At 35.1% G+C, this 25,066-nt stretch overlaps 1 protein-coding gene across 3 annotated transcripts in view; it reads left to right on the top strand.

Annotated features, from left to right (window-relative positions):
• The window catches only part of CNTNAP2 (contactin associated protein 2), a 1,082,030-nt gene that overhangs the window by 530,835 nt on the left and 526,129 nt on the right, over nucleotides 1–25,066 (top strand). For all 3 annotated transcript variants that reach the window (XM_088167403.1, XM_088167401.1, XM_088167409.1), the window contains 2 exons: nucleotides 996–1,139; nucleotides 7,001–7,265. In XM_088167403.1, coding sequence (XP_088023529.1) covers nucleotides 996–1,139; nucleotides 7,001–7,265 — 409 coding nt within the window. The remainder of the gene's footprint in view (nucleotides 1–995; nucleotides 1,140–7,000; nucleotides 7,266–25,066) is intronic.

The following is a 25,066-nucleotide window of genomic DNA, read 5'->3' as shown; positions in this document are numbered from 1 at the left end:
TACCTAACATTGATTTCAGGGACTAATCTCATGAGCCCCTTATCCTTGGCTTTGGACTACAAAATGTTAATGAAAACATGTAACATTATTCATTTCCAATCATTTCCATAAAGACCATTATGTGGCAGAGACCTGTATTGTCTCTATGGAGTGAGAGAGAAAGAATTCATCAAAGACGAACTCTTGTAGCTTGTAAAAAATATTTACAAATAATTTCTAAGTTCTTTAGCATTATAGATTATGGATAACCTATAATCAATTACTCAGGGTAATGAAATTCAACTGTAAGACAAAAACCAGTTCCTATTTGAGATGACTGAGTCTTTGCAGTAGTTGTCTTGATCTTCTCTAAGGAGATGATTTTTTATTGACCAGATAAATCAAGGGGCAACTCCTCATTGACTATAACTACATGACAAAAGCATGCTCTCAGTAGTGAAAGGTCTTTCTGTCTACCAGGGGATTGCATTTTTAACTGTGTGATTCTGTAAATTCTTCTGGATGAAGTAGATATATAAGCATTAAAGCAGAATAACATGCCTCATTGTTGCCCACTACTGCTGTGCTGTAGTCTAAGCTCTGGCACACAGTTAGAGCTGAGTGAATATTTTCAATCAGACTATCTGGCTAATTTCATGTCTACTTTAGTTTAGAAAAATACTGTGATGGAAATCTGTCCAAATTTCTTTGTTTGAAATACTTATTTTCCAATAGCATTCAGAAGAGCAGTTCACATATGAGTAACTGCGATGTGTATCTGTTCACTCTTTGGACAATTGGAATAATACTTGGGTTTGGCTGCCATAAATAATTAAAATTAATTACAATTCCTTTTCTGCTTTTGCAGTATTTATTTTGATACATCCTTTTTCTGTAAACAATGCTGCCAGCTCTCTATTTTGCCATGGTTGTTCAAAGAAAGCAAAGTACAATAAAATTCTTTAAAAGTTTTTCCCATCCAGTAACTATCTGCCATTTTTCTGTTTCATTTGAAGATAACCTTTGGAGGCATGCCTTTTTCTGGCAAGCCAAGTTCTAATAGTAGGAAAAATTTCAAAGGCTGCATGGAGAGCATCAACTACAATGGCAATAATATCACTGACCTTGCCAAGAGGAAGAAATTGGAACCTTCAAATGTGGTAAGATCATAATTTCATGGTCACCTACCCTTCTGCTTCTCTTTTTAAAGAAGACTGAAAGATTTTTGAGGGTGTGTAGCTGATATTCTTGTGATATACTGCAATAATATAAAAAACAAAGCAAATTTTACCACAAACCCAAAGATCTTATTGTATGTACATTTGTGACTTAAAAAAATTATCATATATGATCATTTTATTTCTGGGATCTTGTTTCATCTTTTAAAAATTAACCTATTGTGTCTGTCACTTCTGGTTTTTGGATTTTTTTAAAAGAAAATCAACTGAAGCAGTAAGTGTTTTTTCCCTTCTCACATTATAGTAGTCCAAAACCAGTGCAAACAAGATTTATTATTAAGTGAATTGTAGCTTTCTTGTGGCTTTTACATCCTGGTAATATTCCATCCCTGCTGAGCAAGTTGGATTGCTGGAGTGCAAAAGTCTTTGGGTGAGAATGCTTCTACAGTCTTTTCTGATACATCTGAAAAACCTCAAGATATTATACTTGAAAATCATTATTTGCTTATTACCATTATAGCGATTATTAGCTTTTTACTCTATTTTTGCTGTTGCTTAAGTGTTCATAGCTGCTTTTGTGTTCAGACTTGTGGCTTTATGAGCAGGGCGATTAAAAAAGAATGTACTTTAATTTCTGTATTTTTAAAGTTCTAAGTGTTCCTAAAAATGCTTGCTGGCATATAAAGGCAATGTGGATAAGAAATAAATGTATTATTGCTGTGAGTTTGAGATGGTTTGAATACGTTTTCAAGGCTTTCTTCTGTACAAGCTTACACACTTCACAAATTCCTGCTCACAGTATGTAGGCTTACACAATGTCATTTTCCTTTATGAAATAAATTGTAAAGCTACACATGTGCAGAGATGATGTCAAGCAAAGGATTATCCCTGGATAGTAAAACTGAAGTTTCATGACATTGTATAAACGTTATGACTAAATGGTCAAAGAAATCCGAAGGATAATCATGAGTATGTGATGTTTGCCTATACAACTAACAAGGCTATAAAGGCCTGACATCTGTAACCTCTTCTACACATAAATTTCATCAGTATTGTCAAAGGCAAAGAATACAATATATATTCCATTCATTAAGATTCCAGTTTTAAATTTTTTCAACCCAATCCAATGAACTCCTGAAACTTTAACTTTTTAATTTTTTTTTTTCATGATTAACATTAGATTTCTTTCCTGCAGGGCATTTTCAGCTTTAACGTAACCATGATTTTGAAAGATTAATTCCTGGTTTAAAGAAAAAAATCTTTATACAGGAGCAATCTTTCCATTTTGCTCAGTCAAGTTCTCTGCAAGTTAGTAGGACATATTCTTAAAGACTCTTTCTGAAGCGTTGCTTAAGAAGTTCCTGTAGTGCAAATCCTGTCCTTTAAAGTCCTAGCCTCTCAAAAGTGTGACATAGCTAGCAGACATGCAAAGTCTCTGAAAAAACATATTTCTGATTGTTTCTTTCTTTGTTTCCTTACTATTAAAATTCTGTTGCCCATAACATGAAAATAAAATCCTCACAAGGAGCTCTAGCAGTATTCCTGCCACATCAAGAGGTATATGCCAGTTTGATGGTTCTGTTGATTTCCAATTCTGAGAATTACTAGAAAAATAGAAGTGACCTTTGTTTTCAGTAGAAATACTGAAATTGATTCAGCTCTTCAAAAAAAAAAAATTTAGTCTAACTAAATCAACATGGATTTTTATGTTTTTTTACAAATAATTTTTTCTCTTAGTTTTTAGCTTGATATAGCAAGAGAAATAGACTTTCTTGAAACAATTGTTTTTAAGTGTGTTTATGATGATGGCACTCAAGCAATCCAACAGGGATCAAAGCTCCATTGTAGGAGATTCTGTACAAACATGCAACAGGAGACACATACCTTCCCCCAAACACAGTGTTGTCTTAGAAGGCACAACACACACAATATAATGAGACTGAATAGAAGCAATCAATGTGGTCATGTGAACTATTACAAAGAAAGGATAAATTCAGAGAAAAGAAAGATTTTAAAGGGGTGTGAAACAAAAGAAAACAATATTCCTAGATGAAGACAGTTGAATTTCAGAAGTTACACAGTGAAAGGGACTTGACAAATTAATTATTCAGAATGAGGAGGCCCAGACAATCAGAGATGATAAGATGATGATCTTTATTTTTCTCTGAACAAAATTAAATAAAAAAAAATAATTATGTGTCATATACATACATGTTATGAACAAAAAATCACCACAAGCACCTTGTACTTCATTGAAGAGTAAGGATGAAAAGATAAATTTAAAATATTTTCAATTTAAATAAAGTCCAATGCTGACTTTAGTAAGATATTTGATTTAGATTCAGAAGGTAAAGGGGAAAAATTATTTTGATTCTTTTGTGATATTTAAGATAGCATTAGTGTATAGTGCATTGCCTCTGCTGTATGATCCATCCTGACTGAAGAGGTAGTATAGTCTTAAAAAACTTAATATCTGGTTTTTTGGGAGCTTCCTATTCAGCCAGTAAGTTTTTTAATTGGGAAAGCTATTTATAGTAATATTTTACACAAGGGATTATGTTTGGATGTGGAAAAGCAAAACTGATTTGTAAGTAAACGTGAATCAAATTTGTCATGTAGGAATCAATTTGTCATGTAGATGAAAGATCATGGTGCACAGCTCAAGCTGCACAAATTGTTTTTACGTTTTCCCTATCAATGTAGTATGAAAAATTCTCTAATAAGACCAAGAGTTTCAATATAAATGCACAGTATATATTTGACTTCCAGATGTCATTGCCCAGAAAACTATTCAGCAAGTCACTCTGAATCTACAGAAAACAATCACTCTGAACCTACAGAAAATTATCTCATTTTCTTTGAAAAATTAAGTTTGTTACAGAGACAAGCTGCAGATTAACTCGAACCCCTAACCTAGAACTAGTGAGCAATCTATATAAGATGGGCAGTACTTAAAAGAGGATTCATCTTGTGAACTACAGTCATAGAAGGAATCAATAATCAAGTTCATATTAATTTGAATAGCTCAGTAGGGAAAATGCTAACTAGCAGGGAAATTAGAATTATGTGTTACTTTCTCAAGAAATGTTTAATCCAGCTAGACTGTTTGTGGGAAATGCATTCACTGATGTGAAAAAGGATTTCAATGCATTCAGTGCCATTAACATTAAGAGGTGTTATACATGCAAGTATTCAAAACATCAGGATGACCAGAGAATGTCAATTGGATATAAAAGCCTTCTCATAATGAGGAAATTGTTACTTCCTCTTGGTAACAAGGCAGCGAAAGAAACTCTTAAAAAGTCTAACAGAATGCTTTCTGAGCCCTAATTAATTGGTATTTGTGACTGAACCATTAGTTGACATCTCTCAAAAAATGATGTAGCCTTCTGTGTCTATGCAGTACTGCCTTAATTATGTAACAGAAGTTCTTTCTATGCATGGGGTGACCATTATACTGAGAATGATAACCAAGGGTTACAGAGAGTATTTCAAAAACTCTCCACTTTTTTTTTACTGTATGTAAAATTTGTGGTTTAAGCACAACTATTCTGTAGCAAACTTGGAAATTATTTGATTAAAACTACTCAAGTGAGTTAACTATTTTGATTTCATGTTTAATTGGTTAAAAATATAAAATTAAAAATCTTTAGGCAACTTTGAAACCTCATCACCACCAAAAAAAAACAAAAAAACAAAAAAACCCCCAAAAAAGAAAAACAAAACCAAACCAAAACAAAACAAAACCACACAAAAAAACCCAACCAAAAAAAACCCAAAAAAACCCAACAACAAAAAATCCCTGAATTGACAAGCAGATTATCAGAGAAGTCTTTCGTTTTTACTCATAAAGTAGGTGTAATTTCTCTCATCACATAGTTATCTAAAAACTGTCTTTAGTTGTGTTAGCTAGTTTTCTCCCAGTTCCTTGGATTTATTTTTTTTTAGTCCTTGGAACAAGGGCACAGGAAAAGCATGTGACTTGTAATGCTTGTAATAAAACTTAGGAATAAATATAGGGGATCACTTTAAAAAAATCTCTAATTCCTGATTATTGGAAACATCAGTGTTCCTTAATTGATCACAGAGGCTGCCAACTTTATAGTAGAATTACTACTAATTCTACTGGCCTTTAGAGATAGGCTCTGTACAAATTCTGATGTTCTGCAGAAAAAAAGAGGTTGTTATACAGAGTGATCAAAGTATTTATCCTAGTGCTCAAGAAAATACTATTTTTATTCATTTGGTTTTTTACATGGAAATCCAATAGAGGAAGCTGAATCTGCCAGACCAGTTGTATCTCACTAAAATACAGATAAGCTATTCTCTGTTGTGATGTTCTTTTAAAAAGTGATGGGTTTGGACATTGGCAAATGAGTGCTAAAACTTGCTTATTGATGTAATCCATCATCTCTGATTGATATTACTTCTTTAAAAATTTTTCTTAGGTCTTTCCTCCCACACATATTCACACAAAAAGTTCATATCTTGCTTCCAAATTTTCTACGTTCCCTCAAGATGAACTGTCAGATGCATTCATACACTATGAATATAGAAATGTGACATAAAAGCCTAAATCAGGAAGTCAGTAATATGGAATTTAAAAATAGTTATGCAATAAAGATGATGACTGGCTTCTACTGGGATTCTGAACACGACTTAGGTCGACCGTATCTCTAAACATCTATGTACCTCCAAAAATACTGATCACACCTTAATATTTTTTTAAATGTACAAATAAATAACAGAGGAATTGCTATCTTGATTTTAGTAATAATTTCTGTACTGCATCAGATAAAATTCTTTCTTCCCAAATGTAACCAAAATTGCCACATAATTTTCACTTGCAACAGTGCATGAGAAAGCCATAGGACAGGATCCACGTTGCCACATGTTATAGGAACTCTTCAGCAGAGCAACTTTTCCTGTTACATTTGCATTCATGCAGTAGTAAGCTAATAGCTAATTCTGGACATAGATTATTACAAAGTATGATTTCTATGGAAAAAAACAAAAAAACAGGTAATATCCTAGCAATATTACCAAATGGTAATATCCTACCAATTTGGACTTCTGTTGTGAGAAATGACATGAGAACCAGAGAGAAAAATTAGTCTCCCTAATTCTAGTCATGTTTACAGATACATTTTAAAGCCTCATAGATCAATAAAGTTGACTGGATCTTTTGTGTATTTCCCAAAGAATAATATTTTGCAGTGAAGAAACTGCAGTTTCTTTTTCAGACAAAATTATTTACTATCCAAAAATATTGGGTGTTGTTCATGATCAGCTACTCCAAATCTTTCTGCTTCATGAATTTAAATATTAGCATATGTAGTATCATTTAGTTGAAAGCATAACAGAGAGGCTGACTGTTCAGATATTATGCATCATTATTTTAGAACATCATGAATTATATTGATTTACACATTGATATCAGAGTATTTGGAAATCTACACATATTTTTTATACTGTTCTGTTATAGGTCTCGATGGGAACCACAGACAAGCCCAAGTTTATCTGTGATTAATTTCTTTATCTTTTAACTAGAAATATTAATGCTTTCATCTAAGTTTGTTATATAGACTACAACTCTTCAAGGCCGACTGCCTGTTATTTTGTGCATGTACAGTACAAAAAATAATGCAGCACTGCTAAGTAAAATGGAAAAAATCAGCAACTATTATAATAGTAACAATAATTATAACATTAATAGCATATGAAGTCTCTAGGTTGAACAAAATCTAGAATACTTTTCTAGAGGTAGCTATGAATTTAGTGGAATCTTACCATTGTGCTTTTTTTTTTTTCCCTCTGTGTGTGTGTGTATGTGTTTTACTTAGGGAAATTTAAGTTTTTATTGTGTGGAGCCACATACAGTGCCTGTGTTTTTCAATGCCACCAGTTACCTTGAGGTTCCTGGTCGTCCAAGCCAGGATCTGTTTTCAGTCAGTTTCCTCTTCCGGACCTGGAACCCAAGTGGACTTCTTCTCTTCAGCAACTTTGCAGATGACCTGGGGAATGTTGAGATTGACATAAATGAGGGCAAAGTCAGTGTCCATATCAACGTCACCCAAATGAAGAAGAACCGGATAGACATCTCATCGGGTAAGTGTGTTTTGGGTTCTTTCAGTTTGGTATCATTTTGGTTTGTGTTGCTTAAAATTATTGTGTGCCTAAAGACTGGAACAATTTTTTACAAACTTTAACATTTATATTGCAATTATATTAAATTCTTTACTGTTTCATTGAGTAAGAGGTATGAGAATGTTGAAACAGTTGTTAGAATTTAAAAAAAAAATTCTTATTCTGTCAAGAAATCACGCCTTATCTGTGAAGCAGCATTTCTTCTTTTTTCTTCTTTCATTGTCTCTTGCAGTTTCCTCTGCAAAAATATTTTGTTTCAAAATGGGAGTGTACTCATTTTGTAGGTGTAGTCTAATAATTATGCTGCTCCTAGTATTTTCCAATAATTAGGGAATCTCTTCTAAAAAAAAGAAATCCATTCATTTTTTATGGTAAGAATACAGTAATTATTTGTATAGGTTTTTTAGATCTGCATAGCTATCCTGCAAAAACTTAGACTTATTTCACTACTTCATTGTTATTTTGTTGCAATAGGCATTTCAGTGCCTGTGAAATTAATTGTGTGTGTGAACATAGAAAAAGAAAATATGGCATCTGCCAGATAAGGCTGAAGAAAGAATGCTGCTGTTCTGCAATAAATATAACAGAAAATTTCTTTCCCCACCCCCACCCCTTCTGCAGGGAATTAACAGATGTCATGATATAAACCTACTAGGTTTTCTCGAAGTCAAAAGGGTCTCCTTTGGCACAAAGATTTCTGACCATTGTGATCCTATTGATAAAAGGTGCACATTTTTTTCACTGTCTATTTTTATCAGCTGACAAAGGAGAATTTCATATAGTCAAGTATGCAGCATGCTGCATGTGTAGGGTATGAATAATTCTATAGGGTATTAATAGACTCTATTGGGAGGAATGCAGCCTGGTTACTGCAAAATATTAAACTAAAACCACAGCCTCGATGCAAATCTGTTTTGGGTTTCATATCTGCTATATTGCTGTCTGCCACCTGAAATAGCTTATTTTTCCAGGAGCAAGTTAAAATCTCTGAATCTTTATGCAGTATGCTTTTCATTATTTACAAACTTGCTTACATGAGCAGATTTAATGTCAGTTTTTGAGTTAACATGGGGACATCAGTACTTCATTCTGGGTCACAGTGTAATGCTGGCTATAGAAGCAGAAGTTGTACTGACTGGTAGGACTCACATGAGTGCTGTAAGCTGATGTGCAGGTGGCAGAGGTTTGCTCCTTCACAGCTCTGCAGTTAAGGCACTTCTATGGAACAGAGTTCTGGTTTGTCTGGTTTTATTTGTCACTATTTCCCTGAATACCTTAAAGTTGTGTGTACTGACTCAGGGAGCTCTAACTTTGCAGGCACAGATTTCAGATAAACAGAAGAATCTAGCCTCCCAATTTTTCAAATACAGTTGAATTCCCACTTTTCTCACTGGTTGCTGGGCACAGCTAACCTCTCCTTACCTAACTACTGCTTTATGAAGTGCTTCTTGATGACTAGAAGGGATCAGAGAGTAGGAGAAAAGCGTTTTCTTGTTGACTTGACAGAACTTTCATACCTAATTCATGTGAGCATTTTGCTTAAGGAGAGAAAGGCAGCTGCAATTTTATATATTTTGATGACTTTTACTTTGCAAAAGTAAAAATTAAATAATTATGCATAGAAGTGCAGTGAATGAAGGGAAACAATACTCTAAAATGATCAAATAAAAAGCAGGAATGTAAAACATTTAACTTCTGTGTAAATACAGTGTTGTGAGAGGTTACGTAGCATGCTGTGGGAAAACATTTGGATAATAGCAGGTGATTCACTGGAATCATGAAGCAGACATTGCTTTGTATTTAAAATCAGAGAAATGGAGAGCTGCCATCAGGCAGTCTGTTCTTAGCAGTTTGCTTTGTCTCCCAGAGATCCTCCCCTGCTGTCTGTTCAGTTTTTGTCAGGGATCATTTTTAGGTGGTGCTAGCAGATCTCAGCTAGAGTCTTATTTCATGTTATCCTTTGGTCTTCAAAAAGGCACTTAATTGTATCTTCATTTATTTAACTGCATGCCCTACCTGCTGGAGATTTCATGGTATTCAATTCTTCATTAAATTCTCTCAGTCTCTTGATCAATTTTCTTCATCTTTATTGGCAGGATAAGTCATCCCATTACTTTATTCTTGGAAAAAGTAAAAGAAAAATAAATTGCTATAATTATTAAACTGGTCTTATGTATCTGAAGCTTCATCACTCGTTTGTAGTTCAAAATTATCTTTAGTATGAGGCATTCCTACTGTCTGTCATGCCTTATTTACCTCTCTCACTCTGTCATTGCTACTTTAAAAAAAACACAGTTGATATTCGTATCAGCAGTTTCTAGAAAATTTTCTATAGATCACTTCTGGTTTTGTCAAAATACATTTTCTTTTCTTCTTCGGTTGTGTTAGATACTGCTTACCTTGCTGCTCCTTTCATGCCTTCAGTCACTTTCAAACCACAACCTCAACTCTACTCATCTGATAATTAAATCTATCCATATTATGAACATTTCATATTTATTTTACGTGGGCATAAAAGAATCAGGGATAGTTATATATATTATAGTATATAGTAGGTATGATTTTTGTGTTACAATTAAAAAGCAACTGACTTTTGTGTTGACCTGCAAACCAGAATCTCAGGTTTTAATTGACCTGGCTGTAAGCTGTTCAACAGTGACCAAATGACTAGTCCATGACCTGTCCTGGCCTTCAGAGAGGTAAATGGTAGAGGCAATAAAGAGCTGGTAAAAACCAGTAATAAATGTTTTACTGTGTTAGTAAGGTGTACACTCTGATGCCCATAACAAAATGCTGAGTGTAACAGAGTATTTTGTATTAATATGCACATGAACTTTCAGTTTATATTACATATGAAAAGGACAAAAATGATTAGCTCTTGTAGTTAGACTTACTGCCTGATTTTCTTCCTGAGCAAATTATTTTCTTTTTTTTCATCATCTTGCCAATTGTACTTTCAAAACAGGTTTCTAAAAAATCCCTGCCTTACCTGGCATTTTGTTAAGCATCCAGTAAGCACTACTTAGCTGTGAAGAGACTGGCAAAACTCTTGTACAAAGTCGGTAACTTTGATTTTGCTTTATTCTTACATTAATCTCAGCAAAATGCGACCACCATTTGATTGATGGGAGTTATATTAATAAACCTGCTGTTAGTAAGAGGAAAATCAGGCCCACTGAGAGCTGAAATAAAGATTTAATTAGAAGAAATAAGCTACTGACTGTGCAGAATTACACAGGTGAAATACTTAAAGCTTGTGTATACATCAAGAGTTAAACATCCTATTGACTTTTTCTCTGCAAAGCAAACTTTGATTAATATCTTTACAATTATGAATGCCCCATCTTAGGGATTAATAATAGGAGAGAATCTCAGAAAACACTCAAGAGATTTATCTTTACTGCTCTGTATCATTTTGGACTAAATTCTGGTTTTGTCATTATGAGATCCAGGCAAACTTTCTAGAAATTTTTGGATTTACACAAAGGATTGATGGAAGCAATGCTAGGCTGACAAGATGGAAGAAACATGTGATCTTGCTTTTAGGACTTTTTGAAAGCAGATTTCCAATATGGTTTTGCATATTAAAGGATTCTAATATTCTGCTGCAGTTTAAAAGTAGTTTAGTTTGAATACATACTAAGAACCTACTCATTTGTAATCTTTGTAATTAGAGTAAGTTGTTGATGAAGTTGTATTTATTTATAAGCTTCAACAAGCTAATGTCTTCTTTCTTGAGCACAGAAAAATCAGCAACTGGAAAATGTCATACTCCCAAATGTCTCTTGGCTATAAAAACTTTTTATTAAACTTTTCCCAAAGCCATATGCAAATACAGTTCAGTGCAGGGTTAAGCCACAGCCTGTGTCCCAGTTGCCTCCTTTCCTTCCATTTAGTTTTATCTACCTGCTTGGGCAACTTGACCCAAATTCCTTCCTAAGGAAACCAAACTTATCTGAAGCTTTCAACACGGGAAAAAATGGATAACATTAAAAAACACATAGAGTATTGCTTTGCTCAAAGAGACAATAGTAACATTCAAAACAATGCTCCTGAGGAATCATGTAATGGCTTTACAATGCGTTTTCAAAGCCAACGTCAAATCCCTGTTTTCAATATAGAATAGAACATCTCTGCCTCTTGAGGAAAGGCTGGGTTTTCATGATAGCACATTCTAAAATAATCTCTTGATTTACCCTCTGTATACTTTCTCCCTCATCTTTTCGTAGGCAGTTTTGATCTTTCGTATCTAAGCATTCTCTGCTCTATTAAATACCAGGTGTATGAAGATCCCTTGGATTTTATCCTACAGTACAGATGATAAGTCATTGCGAAAAGGACACAATCTCCTTCAGCCCATAAGAAACAGAGAAATGTTTAGTGTCCAAAATCTCCTGCCTTTAACTTGAATTCATCTGCTTGAAGCTCCTTTTTTCCTCCTCCAACTCTATTAGTTAACATCTTGTATTAGCTGCTGCTCAAGACTTCAGTTCTTCCTGTCAAGTATAAACTTATTAAAACTAGGGATATTAATATATTTTTGTCATATTTATCTGTATTAAATAAATAAGCCTTCTCCCTGTGGAATCTCTTGGAAGCTTTCCACCCTTCTGTCTTTCTGCTAGATCTCAAGTCATCTGAATTGCAGTTCATCTATATTTTAGACCTTGGGTTAAGATAGCATCCTTCAAGTAATAAAATGTCTCTCTCTGACAGATCTAAAGTGGTACTCTAAAGTGGTGACAATTCCTTGGGGCACTTGATGTGGGAATCTCACATCAATCACTTGATGTGAGAAGTATTTTTGCTTTGGTGGTTAAATGAAGGCTTAAATATGGAACGTGTATACACAGAGCACAAGTGCTTGTGGGAAGATAACATTTCCCACCAGGTCTTTCTTATATTATTAGTAGTAGGTTATACACTGAATGTTAGTAAGTGGAGGCAAATACCCCTGAGGCACTTGTCAGCATGATAGAGAGGAGAGACAGAAATTCTGTCCATGAAAGGCAGAATGATGACTTAGTATCAGACAAGTCTGAATATTAGAAATTTAGAATGTTCACAGAGACAGGTTTGTCCCTCTGTTTCTCTGTGTATATTTTTGGCTATTGACCTTAAGCAGTAAATGCAGTTACATGAATAGGCATTTGTGAGTTTGAATTTCACAGAATTGAGACACAGAAATATTTGTAGTAGTTGTTTTTTATCACACATTTTCCCTGTAGTCTGGTTTAGCATCTTGGTACAGTAGACTCAAACCAATCAGATCAAGAAAGAGTTCCTGATTGCAAGCTTTCTTTGTCTAAGAAAACTGATGAGTATAGTTCATGGGTTTGTGAATTCTGCTTCATCAGTCACTGACTTTCACTAGAGAGTTGCCTAAAAAGCAAAAAGCTATGCATTCTAAAGCATAGATGGTACCTTTTTCAGATATTTCCCTGAGAACAATGGAACTCTATTGGTTGCACTGACACTTTGCAAGGATGGAGGAACCCAAGAATCAATAAACTAGGGTGTTGTCCTTGATAAGCTTTCTCAATTTATATAGGAGGCTGAAGTTCAGTTTACTTGTTTTAGTCTCATTTCTTCTGGGCTGTTGAACAGAGTTAGATGGGACTTTTGCTGATCACTATTTTAACATGAAAGATAAGGCTTTTTTCCACTACTACTTGAACCCTCATTGTGTTGGACTGAATTTCCTTCAGGACAAAAACCCTGAAATAATCACTGGTTAAATGATAATCCTAACTTCCTGCTAGAAGGAGTGTGATTGATGTGAGTAGATCTGGACAGAACTAGCTGAAAACATACCCTTCAAATTATTTTTTAATTCAGTAAGTTTGTGTACTGGTTTGAAAGCAAAACCACTGAGAGACTCCAAGTCAGTAATACAATTTAATAGGAAAAAAGAGAAAAAGTGAAATACATGCAATAATACAAAAGAAAAAACCACTGACAGAGTCAGAATACAACCTGACACCCTGTCAGTCAGGGTGTTGGTAGCAGTCCGTATAAATGGTGGCTGCAGTCCTCCTGGATGACAGATGTGGTTCCGTTGAAGCAGTGCTCCTGTAGAAGGTGCAGTTTTCCTCTGAAGGTCCAGCAATGATGTGGAAAAGGTCCAACTTCCCTCTGGGATCCACTGGAAAGGACTGTCTTGGTGTCCCAAACCCCAGGTTTTTATCTAGGTAGGAAAGGCTTGGCTCCTGCCCCTGGTTGGGGCATCTCCCAATGGGGTGATGTAATCTTATCAGTCACACAATAGGACTTAATGGCCCATTAACAGAAGATATCTTCTGGAGGAAGGATGGGTTGTGAATAGATAACGATGATCATCCCCCGATCTTATCAGATGGCACATCAGCAGAGGATATCTCCCACAGAGATAAGGATCACCACCCCTCCCACATTTTAACAGATGGTGATAGAATACACATTTTTGCATTATACCCCAGGACAGTTTGACAGGAAGTGGACTCAATCTATATTGCTTTCCATGTTGCCTTTTCTTACTACACCTGCATCAATTATTGCTAGTCTGGTTCTAGTCAAGTCTGTGAATATTTTGGTTTTGACTTTGATGAATGGAAGGTAAGCCCCTTAGCTCTGAATGCTACAGAGGTGCCTAATATTTTGCAGTTACCTTAAGAATACAGATTTTTACTTCAGTGGATTCTCTATTAGCATATTTTTGTTGAATGCAAAAGAATATGAAGAAACTTGTCTCTAAAGATTGGTTTATCAAGCCAAGGATGTTTATTTAAAACCAACATTACCTCTTGGATCGGAAAGATGGTGTTGTTGGGAAGGACATTATAAAATATACTTAAGTTTACATTTTAAAGTCTTACAGGATTTAAATGTACTGATTGAAGTGAATATGTGGGAGCTTTTATTCCATTATTACTTTGTTTTTAGATTATAATAAGGAAATAGACAAAAGGATATAATAGAGAGTGGACCTATAGTTATATTTGTTGTGTTTATGCACAACCCAACAACAGTATTCCCAGGACATCATGAAATATTCATATGATATAAAGGTAAATCAATGTTTTCTAATATCAGAAAGACTGTGTATCCAAAATATGATATGCTTTCGCCCACTATGCCAGTTTGCCATCTCTCCCCCTTCCTCCATATAGGTGGTTCTTGGAGAAAACCCATTCCCAGGATTCCCAAACCTATGCTGATCATGGTTTGTCATAGATAGCAACATGATGGCAACCACAGAATAAGATCAGCCAGGTCTTTCAGCAATAGCACAAATACCTCCCAACACCATTAAACTTCCTAATTGTGGAAAAATATGGATTGCTGTTAATGGCAGGATGTAGTGGTTCCTGTAAACTTTCTGTAGATTGATACTACTGGAGAAATGTGATTGGACTTTGTGCTGTCTTAGCTCTTTAGTTTACCTTGTAGCAGATTTAATTTTTACTACAAACTAGTGAGGAAAAGTATGAAATCTATTTGAAGTGTGTTTTTTACTTTGCTTCTATTTGAGAGAGAAGTAGTTGACTAAACACATCTTGTGATTGATAACCGAGCATATGATTAACTATTTCTAATAACTTAAATATATACTGCTACTGCCGATTTAATTTGGCAGTTATGATGTTCTGTAAATGGCTACAAGTAAGTGAAGTCGCAGAAGACAAAAGGAATGCAGTCACTTTTTAATGGACAGTGTAAGTTACAGTCACATTGTGCACGTAGCCATGTGTCAGTCAGAGTTTACTCAGCTAATTTGTCAACTAGAACAAGCAGGAAGTTCACAGATCATTATTTGGCAAAAAGGTAAAACCATTTGAATGGATTCAGAAACTGAGGGTGCTCCTTTTTTCATGTCAAGGTCTTATTGCTATAACTGTCCCCATTGCAGGCTGCATCATTTCTAGGATATCATCTTCCTCTGGTACCAATAGTTTCTCCACAATCAGCACAGAGATCCATGAATAGTTCAGTAGTTAGACTATTCTGGAGACTATTCTGGAGTCCATTATAATAAACAGTATGGCTAAAACAGTTCTTACTCTGCCATCCTGGCTTGTCCTCCGACACATCTCTGCAAGAGTTTGCCCTCTTACAGATTCTTATGCCCCTCCCTTCCACCCCTTTTCCTACTGCACACACAACATATTCTGAATGTCATTGATTAAAAAGTGCAAAAATCACAAGTTTTGAGGTAACCTTATTATTATTCACCACTTTATGAAGAGATGCCCATTTTTAGAGTCATAATATTCCCAAGGTGTCTGTGACCCAAAGAAGTGCAGGCAGGGTCAGGGGCAGAGCCGAGCTGTTGTGACAAGGCTGCTGTAGCTGTGGCCATGGTAATGCTAGTGACGTGACAGGCAGGAGCTGTCAGTGTTGCACAGTGTGGGCATCTTGATCAACAAGGTGAAGCGCCAGGGTGAGGGTACTGGTCCAGAGACATCTCCACATGTGGTATTGTGGGGTCAGAAATGGATCATTCCTTGGGCCTGGCTACAAGGTAGAGACACATCCTGCCTTGTTTCAGAGGCGAGAAACCACAGCAGAGAGGGAGGAATAGGAGGTGGTTTACACATGTAGAAACAAAGGGGAAGTTCTCAGATTTGGAAAAATGGTCTGCCATCACTTCATTTACTCAAAGTTTGTTGTTTTAGAAAAATCTTTGGTGGGCATAAAACCTTACTGGTGTAAAAAAGCAATTGTTATGGTTTTTAAAAAGAAAAGAGAGGGGAGAAGAAAAAATACTGGAGGTTCAACATAGGATATTCAGTTTATGTAAACTTAGAAAAATGTTTATTGACAGTTTGGAAGATCAAAGGTCTTGAACATATACTATGTAACAGTGTTTTAAATAAATGGTACAGAGTCTTCAAGCAGTGTGCACAACACTGCAGTATGAAGCTATCAACTATGTAAATTAAACCGGTGCTCTTTTCACCTTTTCATCTTATCCAAATGCAAGGGAAAGAAAGGAGACTTTTCTTTACTTTTAAAGCAAACATTTGCAGCATTTGCACTTCGAGTAAAACCAGGTATAACAGTCTTTCTATAGCAAATGTCCTTGCAAGTAATTTGAGATTTTGCAATTTTTAATTTTTAGTCTTATTTATCACTAATCCTCAAGTAGGTGTTGCACAATATCTCTATAACTTACAAGAAAATAATTAAAATTCATTGTAATATTAAACACAGTTCTTCTTCAGGGGGAAACATGACCTAATTACAGGCAGGGAACTTTAATTTGTGTGTTGGGAACTGACACTCAATATCTTCTTTTTCATTGCTATTCAGAAACCTGGAAAACAGATTATTATCTATGACAGATTTCTGGCAGTCCCTCTTGGTTTGATAGTGTTATTTTAGAGAGAAGAGAAAGTCACTTTTGAATATAATGAAAGGAAAAGTTGTCAAGCATTCATACATATTTTATGCTGCATAAAATTTAAGTGCTAGAGGAAAGATTCTGTTTTCAGTCATGCCATTGTAAATTCATGTTGCTTCTGTTGACCTCCAGGCTTGCTTCAATGACAGAATGGGATCTAACCCAAAGGATTCATTTCATTTTTTTACACAAGCAATGCAGCTCTTGTAAGTTAGCTTGGCCCTTACTGGGTTTTTTGGTTAGCACAGTCGCGCACAACTGTGATGTGTATTTTGTCACTTTCGCATTTTTTACTGACATTGACAGAAATAAAAGCAATTTCTATCAAAATACTTTCTTGAAATGGCATCAGGCATAGTCTGTATTGCGTATTTTTTTGATGGAAGTGGTAACTCTGCTGCAAAAATTGGCTTGGGTGGAAAAACATTTTCTAGTTGTGTGTTGCTAGCTTTGCCTCTACTCTGTTCTTGTAAAAGATGGTGAGTCCCTTCAGGCATTTTTGCACATTGTTTTCATTTCCAAATGTTGCTGAAGCAGCATTACATGAGCACTGAGGTGAAACTGACCCGCCAAAGTGGTTTGATTTCCGTAAGCTGAATGGAAGATGATATTGTCTTTAAAAAGCTTACTCATTAAGTTAATATATTTGATAGGGAGAAAAAAAAAATCTCAATTCTCTTACTGTGAGGCAGCCACTGTAAAATACAAAGTTTATTTTAGCAGTAGCCAGTGTCCACACAGACACTGTTTCTCTGAGGAGAAAAACAAAGTTCTACACATGTCCTTCGCGGAGTATTTCCTTACTAAAGAAAAACATGTTCAGAGTCATGACTTCTCCTGTTTTTTCCAAGAAATATATGAATGTACAATGAATTTGAGAGATTCATTATTTTAAAATGCAAAATTAACTTTGCTTTCTTTTTGCAGATTCTAAATAGTGGAACATTATATTGCATGCCCTCAAGTATAAAGGTTTCATTGATTAACCTTTTGTAGCTTTTTTAAGAGCACATTTTCTGCATATTAGCACATACATTAAAATAAACTGCCAAATGGAATCAACTTTCCCAGAGCACTAGCAGGAGATTTCTAGCAGGAGAAAATAACATTCTTAACATTCTGATGTTGGTACTTAGATAATTAACTGTGAAAACAGTATTAGCTCATGCCATGTCTCACGGTTCTGAAATTTGCAACACAAGGCTGATATTCTTGAGTGCACTGAATCTGGGAAAGAATAATGTGGTGAAGAGGAATCTTTGCGAGACTTAGGCTGGTTGTGATAGCATTGGAAGCAAGTGATGGTTCATAAAATTTGCTGTGTGATAAAGATTTGCAGAATATCTGGTCCCAGGGGAATGACATTCATTTTCTAAAGCATCTTCCAAAGGCACAGAACAGAGCCCAAAAGAGATCTGCCTTCTTTACCTTCCCAGGTGCCTGTGAAATATATGCATATCTATATATATACATCCATACATATAGATATATATATCTACACAAAGAGAGAGAGATATGATGTTTTATTGGGAGCTCCCTATAAAAACAAGCAAAAAAACCAAACCAAAACAAAAAATCCAAAGAAATTACTAAAACATTTCATTTTTATTTGGCAGGATGACCCTGAGTTGCATCTTTATTCAATAAACTTGGAGCACTAAGAATGCACTTACCCCTTCTACCTTTTTCTTTTTCTTTCTAGCTTTGAGCAGTATAGTATGAAGTGTTCTTTTCTGATCTTGTTTGCAGGAAAAAGCTGTTATGAATGTGATGTTTGTTTCATTCTTTTTTTAATATATGATTTCCTGCAGCAGGCTGTTATCTTTGGGAAACTTTTTTTTTTAGCTTCATAAATGTGGCATTTTAGAATTCTATTTCTTACTGCAAGTAAGGATTAAAATAACATTATGTTAATAGTATTAGCTAATTTTGCTATTCACAATAAATAATTATGTTACTGGAAGCATTATAGTCCAGCCTGTTCCATATACCATTTAGATGGATTAGAATTTTGAGTGTTATTTCTTCCCCATGTCAGGAATCTCTGATCAGTGTTACAGGTTACTAGATACCACAAGGCTATTTCATAATTAGAAAAAGTTTTTTTACTTTTAAATAATGATGAAAAACCTCATACAGAAGCAGTAAATATCTGAAATACAGTTATCCACTTAACATCATCCTAAGCAGACACTGCTCTCAGCTATTGCTCCCATGCTCAGCAGCCGGATACACCACTTTAAGTTCTTTTTTTGGCAGAAAGACTGCGTGTCCATTGCATTTTTTGAAGGTTTCATCAGGCATTTTCAGTATTAGGTGTCCCTGCCTTTCCTGTAATCATGAATCAGAGCCAATGCAACCAGGATTTTTGTAAGTGGTGAGCCATTGAACAGTCATATGATAGGGGAATGCAGCAGGTCTGTGGAAATTTTGGACTTTCTCAAGTAGGATTTTCCCCCAGGATTTTCATGTTTTACTTTGTGCTGCTGATATTCCATCATTATTTCTAAGAGTGAGCAGAAAATGGTTGTACCAAGGAAAGAGATGTTAGATGTATCATATAACTGAGGCAGATAGAGGTTGGGAGAGGACTTAAGTCTGGATAAAGATTTTTGGCAAACATGCTTTTTCAGATAGATAGATAGATACATACATAGATATATAGATACATACATACATACAAAATATTATATTTCTTTTATGTCTTAATATTATATTTCTTTTATATCTTACATTGTTACCTCTGGAAGAACTTGGAGAGAAATGTGCTAGTTTACTACTTCCTGATTTTACTGATTCCTTAGAGAATCTTTTATTCTGCTCTGGTTTGTTAATATAGATGGACTATTTACTCTTCAGTTACTAGAGATTCCTTAGAAGTTCCCTTACATATGGTATTAAATACCCATTGACAAATATGCAGAGAAAATAAGCTTTGCTAATGTACAGGCATTTGCTGTGTACAAACAAGTGAAGAAAATAGCTTAGCTATTTTTATGTTTAAAAGTATGTGTTATTTTTATGGAAATAGTCTGAGGTCCAATATGGTGTCCTCAGAATATGTCCTCAGAAAAATTTTAGTGCCAACATTGAATATAAACATACAAGAGGGAAAAGGAAGTATACAGTTCTAACTAAAGAGTCAATAGTAGTGGATTTTTTAATTCTTTTTTTTCCCTTTTTTTTCCTTTTCAAACAATAGTTATATTAAAGATGTAGCTCTGGAGTTTGTTCCTTAAAGTAAATTCAAATTCTACAGAACTTTTTTAAACCATAAGGATATCTCCTCATCAAATTCTAACAAAAGACAATTTTTAAAAGCTTGAAAGAATTCAGTAATATTTTAGAAATCTGTTTTAAATGATAAACAGAGTAACATTCAGTACTGATGTTGCTTTTATATTAATAGTAACTTTAATAGCTCTTTCTTGTATCATATTTTACATGCACAAGAGGAACTTTTCATTTTAATTATCTATGGAAAAGACATTTGTATGTTCAGTTATGTCACCCAAGTGTTGCAAAGTAGAATTATTTCCTAATACTATTAATAGTTTGTGGTTACTGCGCTGAAAAGAGAGAGAGAAAGGACAGCAACACACCTGGACCTCTTTAGGGAAAAAAGGCCAACTTTATTGTATGGACAGCCCGTATTTAAAGTGTGTTACATGGAGCTAGGACAGGACAGTAGCTCATTGGACAATTGGGAAAAACATCCATGGGACAGTACCTCAGGATGTGTCCCACGGGAAAAACACCAGATGTTAATCTTTATTATTAATTCCACTCTGTTTTTCACCATATTATCACCCTGGGAGACTTCCTCCTTAACTGAAGCTGTAGTCAGCTTGTCAGCCTGGGAATGGACCTGAGAGTCAGGAGAAATCCAGGCCTGAAAAGGATTTCCAAGCTGTAATTCCCTAGCTCTCTAAATGTGTGTGTCCACAATAGTTTCTGTAAAATTCATTTTCATATACAGAAAAAATGGATATGCATTGCCATAAAAGTCATGAGCAAACTGTAGTAGGTGTAAAATTAAAGAACGTACCCTTGCAATATTCATAATTTAAAAGAAATTGTATTCTTAAATAACATTCTTAATTTTCTGGGTGTCACTGACATCACTGCAATAGAGCTGAGTAGAAAGACAGCATCATATTCAATAGCTGAAGTTTAGTTTGGATCAAAAATTTCAACTCAGATCTGGTTTGCATTCGTTAAATTTAACCAGGAATTTAAATATCCATATATCCAAGCAAACGTGAAATTTATTGACTTAAAATTCTGATTACACTAACACCCTGAACTGGCAATGGGGTATGAAATATTGCATTGGATCAATTTTTTTTTACCATTATATGTAATGGTTCACATACTTAGCATACAGAAGCCCAAAATGACATCTTTTCTCCACTCAAAACCAGTATAGTCTCATAGGAAAACTGGTATCATGTTATTTCGAGTTTTTGAGATCTTTGATAGCTGCCATGTATCTTCAGGCCACACTGGAAACAGTAGAAATTTGTGCATTGTAGTTAAGAGCCCAGAAAAGCTATGATGCTGACACTTCCTGTCTTGAAGTCCAAATCAGTCAAAATCTCAGGCCAAATTAAATCCAATGAGAATTTGAATCTGACTGCTTCTGAGAAAGGCTCCGCAATAATACAAATTATTAAATACAAAATTTTTTTTAAAACACAGTTATTTCAAAATTACTCTTCAGATTATTTCAGCACAGCAGCAAAAGGTCCAAGAATGTGCAAGGTCCTTTCCTCTGAGTATTCACGGCAGCTCACACCATGTCAATGATGCCTGTCTGGTGCTTGTCAGCACTGTCACGACTCACTGCCTGCCTCTGGAAGTTCTATTTTCAGTTCATTCCATATTCATTTAATGTAAAAGGCAGGTGAGGGGGAGTGACAACAGGGATCAGAAAGCCCTTCTCCAGAACCTTACTTGTTATCATTTGATCCTTTGAGATTTAGCCTGTCAACTTAAAAACTTTATTCCACAGTATTTGAAGTTTTTGCATTGCAAAGAGGTGGTTTGGGGTGTAAAATTTGACTCAGATCTGCAGTTCCATTCTCTTTACAATCTGATCATTTTTATTATGGAAGTTAATTTGAAACTGGAAGTACTGCTACCTCAAAAAGGAATATAGCATATATATTTTTTTTCTCCATGTAAGTTACTGGTATCCAGTAGAAAAATATGTACATGCTCTGACTGGTTGAATCTTATAAATGTTTCTGTGGCCAAGCAAAAATGGAAGCTGTTATTAATTTCAGATTAAATAGAAGTTCAAAATACTGTGTCTTTTTATTTACAGTGTTACAGATTCATTAAACTAATGGGGTTTTTTGTGCCAGGAATTCTTCAAATAGGATATTTTTAAAGGTTTTCACTGCCCGGGGTAGATGACTATTAGATTAAATCTAGCAGAGTTCTACCAGCTATACTCTTGAGAGACCATCTGGCAAGTTACATGGAAATGCCACATGTCCCTCATTCTCATGTGGCAGGACTCTCACCTGTCCACTACGAAAGGGGGAGGGAGCAGAATTTTAGAACCTGCAGGGAAAGATGTCATTGGCACTAAACTTTCAAGCCAGCAAGGGCCATTGAAGACATTATAACAATAAAGATTTACTGGAATAAGTCTCTTGGTTTCTGCAGATAAAAATGCTCTTGCGTTAAAACAGAACTCTGCAGGTTTCCCTCATTCCCAATCTCTTCAAGCCCTCCAAGAGTCACATCTCCATGAGGGCAACCAGGCATGTACATGGATATAGTCCTTGCCACGTGCACCCCACTTACTTTGAAATCAATATCACAGCAAATAGGATCTTTTGATACCTTTGTTTGTCATTTAAGCTCCTTAAACACAAGGTGTGGAAGAGCTGTAGTCCTGCAGAAGGTTTATGAGAATTTTTTCAGTCTTTACCTATTTTCCTTTCTCTTCTTGTTTGAGGCAAGGGAAAAAATATAGCTCAGAGATCTGGCAATTTTATTCTTTATGGCTCAATGAATGGATGACTTCAAATTCTGTTGCACTAATAAAATTACTGTGGGAATAATGCATGATACACCATCCTACTTAGAAAGGGGACATGGTTCTGGGTAAATGTTTAGCTCATCCTTATGTATTTCAACACTGGTAAAATGTTTTGTGCTGTCAAAGGACATTAAAAAGATGTGCTGACTTTGTTTGTTTTGATTTTTTTTTAAATTAGCAATGACCTTAATCAAATTTTAATGTTGTAAAAGCAAACATTAAGAAGTTGTTTTCTCATTGAAAATATGCTGAGTTACATTTCTTGTCCCATGCCACCATAATCAGTCTTTTAAATTATTTTTGGAATAGTAACTACGATGGAAAAAAACACATACCATATGCATAATATAGCCAAATCTGGTGGGTTTACTATATATATCTCCTCAAGTAGACAGAATATTTTTAAGATTTTACTAGAGGATCAAATATTTAGTATAAATAAATAAACTAAACACATATGTTCATCATTATTATTTATCATTATGAGAGACATATTGCACTTTGAAAAATAATCTTTAGAGAATAATTAATTTGCTTTTCACAAACTGATCATTGTTATATATGATCGTGTTGTAATTAACTAATATATCAAAAAGCACTAGCATAATCAAATGCTTCTTATTTTGGCATGCAGACTCTTGCAATATACAAGCACACAGACAGATGGGAAACACATGAATTGAAATCCTAGCCTATGATTGTGAATATCTGAAAACCCTTTTGGAGTTTAGTGTGCTTTAACAAAATACTTACTGTTTAGCATCTTTTTCTGCATTTCTACTTCATCCATCGTCTGAAGCCTGACATAGTGTCATTCTTTTGAGTCAGTTTGGCAACAAATCAGGAAAACCCAAGTGATTACTCAAGCAAAGCATATGTAGAAGGTGGAGGGATATGAAAGGAGCTAAACCAAAGTCTAATAAATTGTGTTTAAAACTTCAACTCTGTCCTACTTGGTTATGAAGGTACCAGATGAGTTTATCCACAAGCTGTTTATCCACAAGTAACTCTTCAGGCTCAATATTCCAACTGCCTGTGTGGTAGAGAAATTATCTAGATTCTCAGAACTTTTGTGAAGCTGACAGGAAGGAAAAGTCACAGAATGATTCTGTGCAAACCCCATGAATGTAAAGACATTAAGAGAATACATTATCTGATCATAAAAATCTATGCCTGTGACTGAGCATACTATGAAACAATATTAAGAGGATTAGCACAAAATGATAAATTTCTTAAAATCATGAGCCTAGTCCTTGCACATTGTGAAATGACCTTTTAGGTTGAAACAGGTTTTAAGACTTTTCATGTCCTTTGAGCTTCTGAGACTCAACAGACTACAATGATGTTTTTCAGTGTATTTTGTTTCAGAAGTAGCTGAAACCTCTTGAAATCACTTTTCTCCAGGAATTGTCTTCTTCAGTAAAGCCTAAGATACATTAAGGTGTGATAAAATCCTAAGTTAGTGGCCTGAATTGCTGTCTGCTGTGAGAACTGGGAGGAATAAGCACTACATTTCTCTGCTGCTAAGTTTACAGAGAAACCTACTTTTTCCACTGCTGGTTCCTTATTCTTCAAAAGGCAAAGTAAGTGAGGAGAAGCTTACGCCTCAGAAAACATGAAGAGAAGGATCATTCAGGGAACTAGCTGTGAGTAGCAGAGGCCAGATGATACACCCAGCCACTTCCAGCATTCTGCCAGAGCTGTATCTTACAGCCTTGAGATATCAGGAAGGAGTTTCCTTTGGAAGGCAAAGCTGAAAGGAAGCCTATTTCCTTCAGCAGCAGGGAATAGCATGAAAAAATGTCTGTGGAGAGCAGTGGAGGAAGATGGAATGAGGAGAATCAGAATATCTCTTTGTAGATTACAGTGAAGTTGTCTGTTCCTACAAGTAGCTGATGTGAAATGTTTTATTTGTCCCTTTCCTTACCCAAAGTAAGGGGTACACTTCATTACTTGTGTGTTTCTATCATTGTATTATAGGAACACTGAAATGACATAGGAATGCTAGATTAAGTATAGGCAAATGGCCTGACTTTATTCCTTACCAAAGTTGAAGGGATAATTTTCATATTCTACACTGACCTTCATCATGTGTTCCATTGATGAGTAGTATTCTAGCAGGTTCATGTCATTTATGTACGAATGTATGACATACAAAGGTACCTTTGGCTGAAATGCAGCCATGCCTTGGTGTCTAAAGGACATGCTAGTCCAAAACGGCTAGGTATTCTGTGTTTCACTCAAATGTATTCTAGAACAACAAGTTGTCTAGGTTTTTTTATGAGGCTAGGAGGAGGAAAACAGATTACAATTGTGAGACAGAGT

The sequence above is a fragment of the Sturnus vulgaris genome, chromosome 1 (genome assembly GCF_052056855.1).
Source record: "Sturnus vulgaris isolate bStuVul1 chromosome 1, bStuVul1.hap1, whole genome shotgun sequence".
NCBI classification, from domain to species: domain Eukaryota; kingdom Metazoa; phylum Chordata; class Aves; order Passeriformes; family Sturnidae; genus Sturnus; species Sturnus vulgaris.
This window is presented reverse-complemented; position numbering and strand designations above follow the sequence as displayed.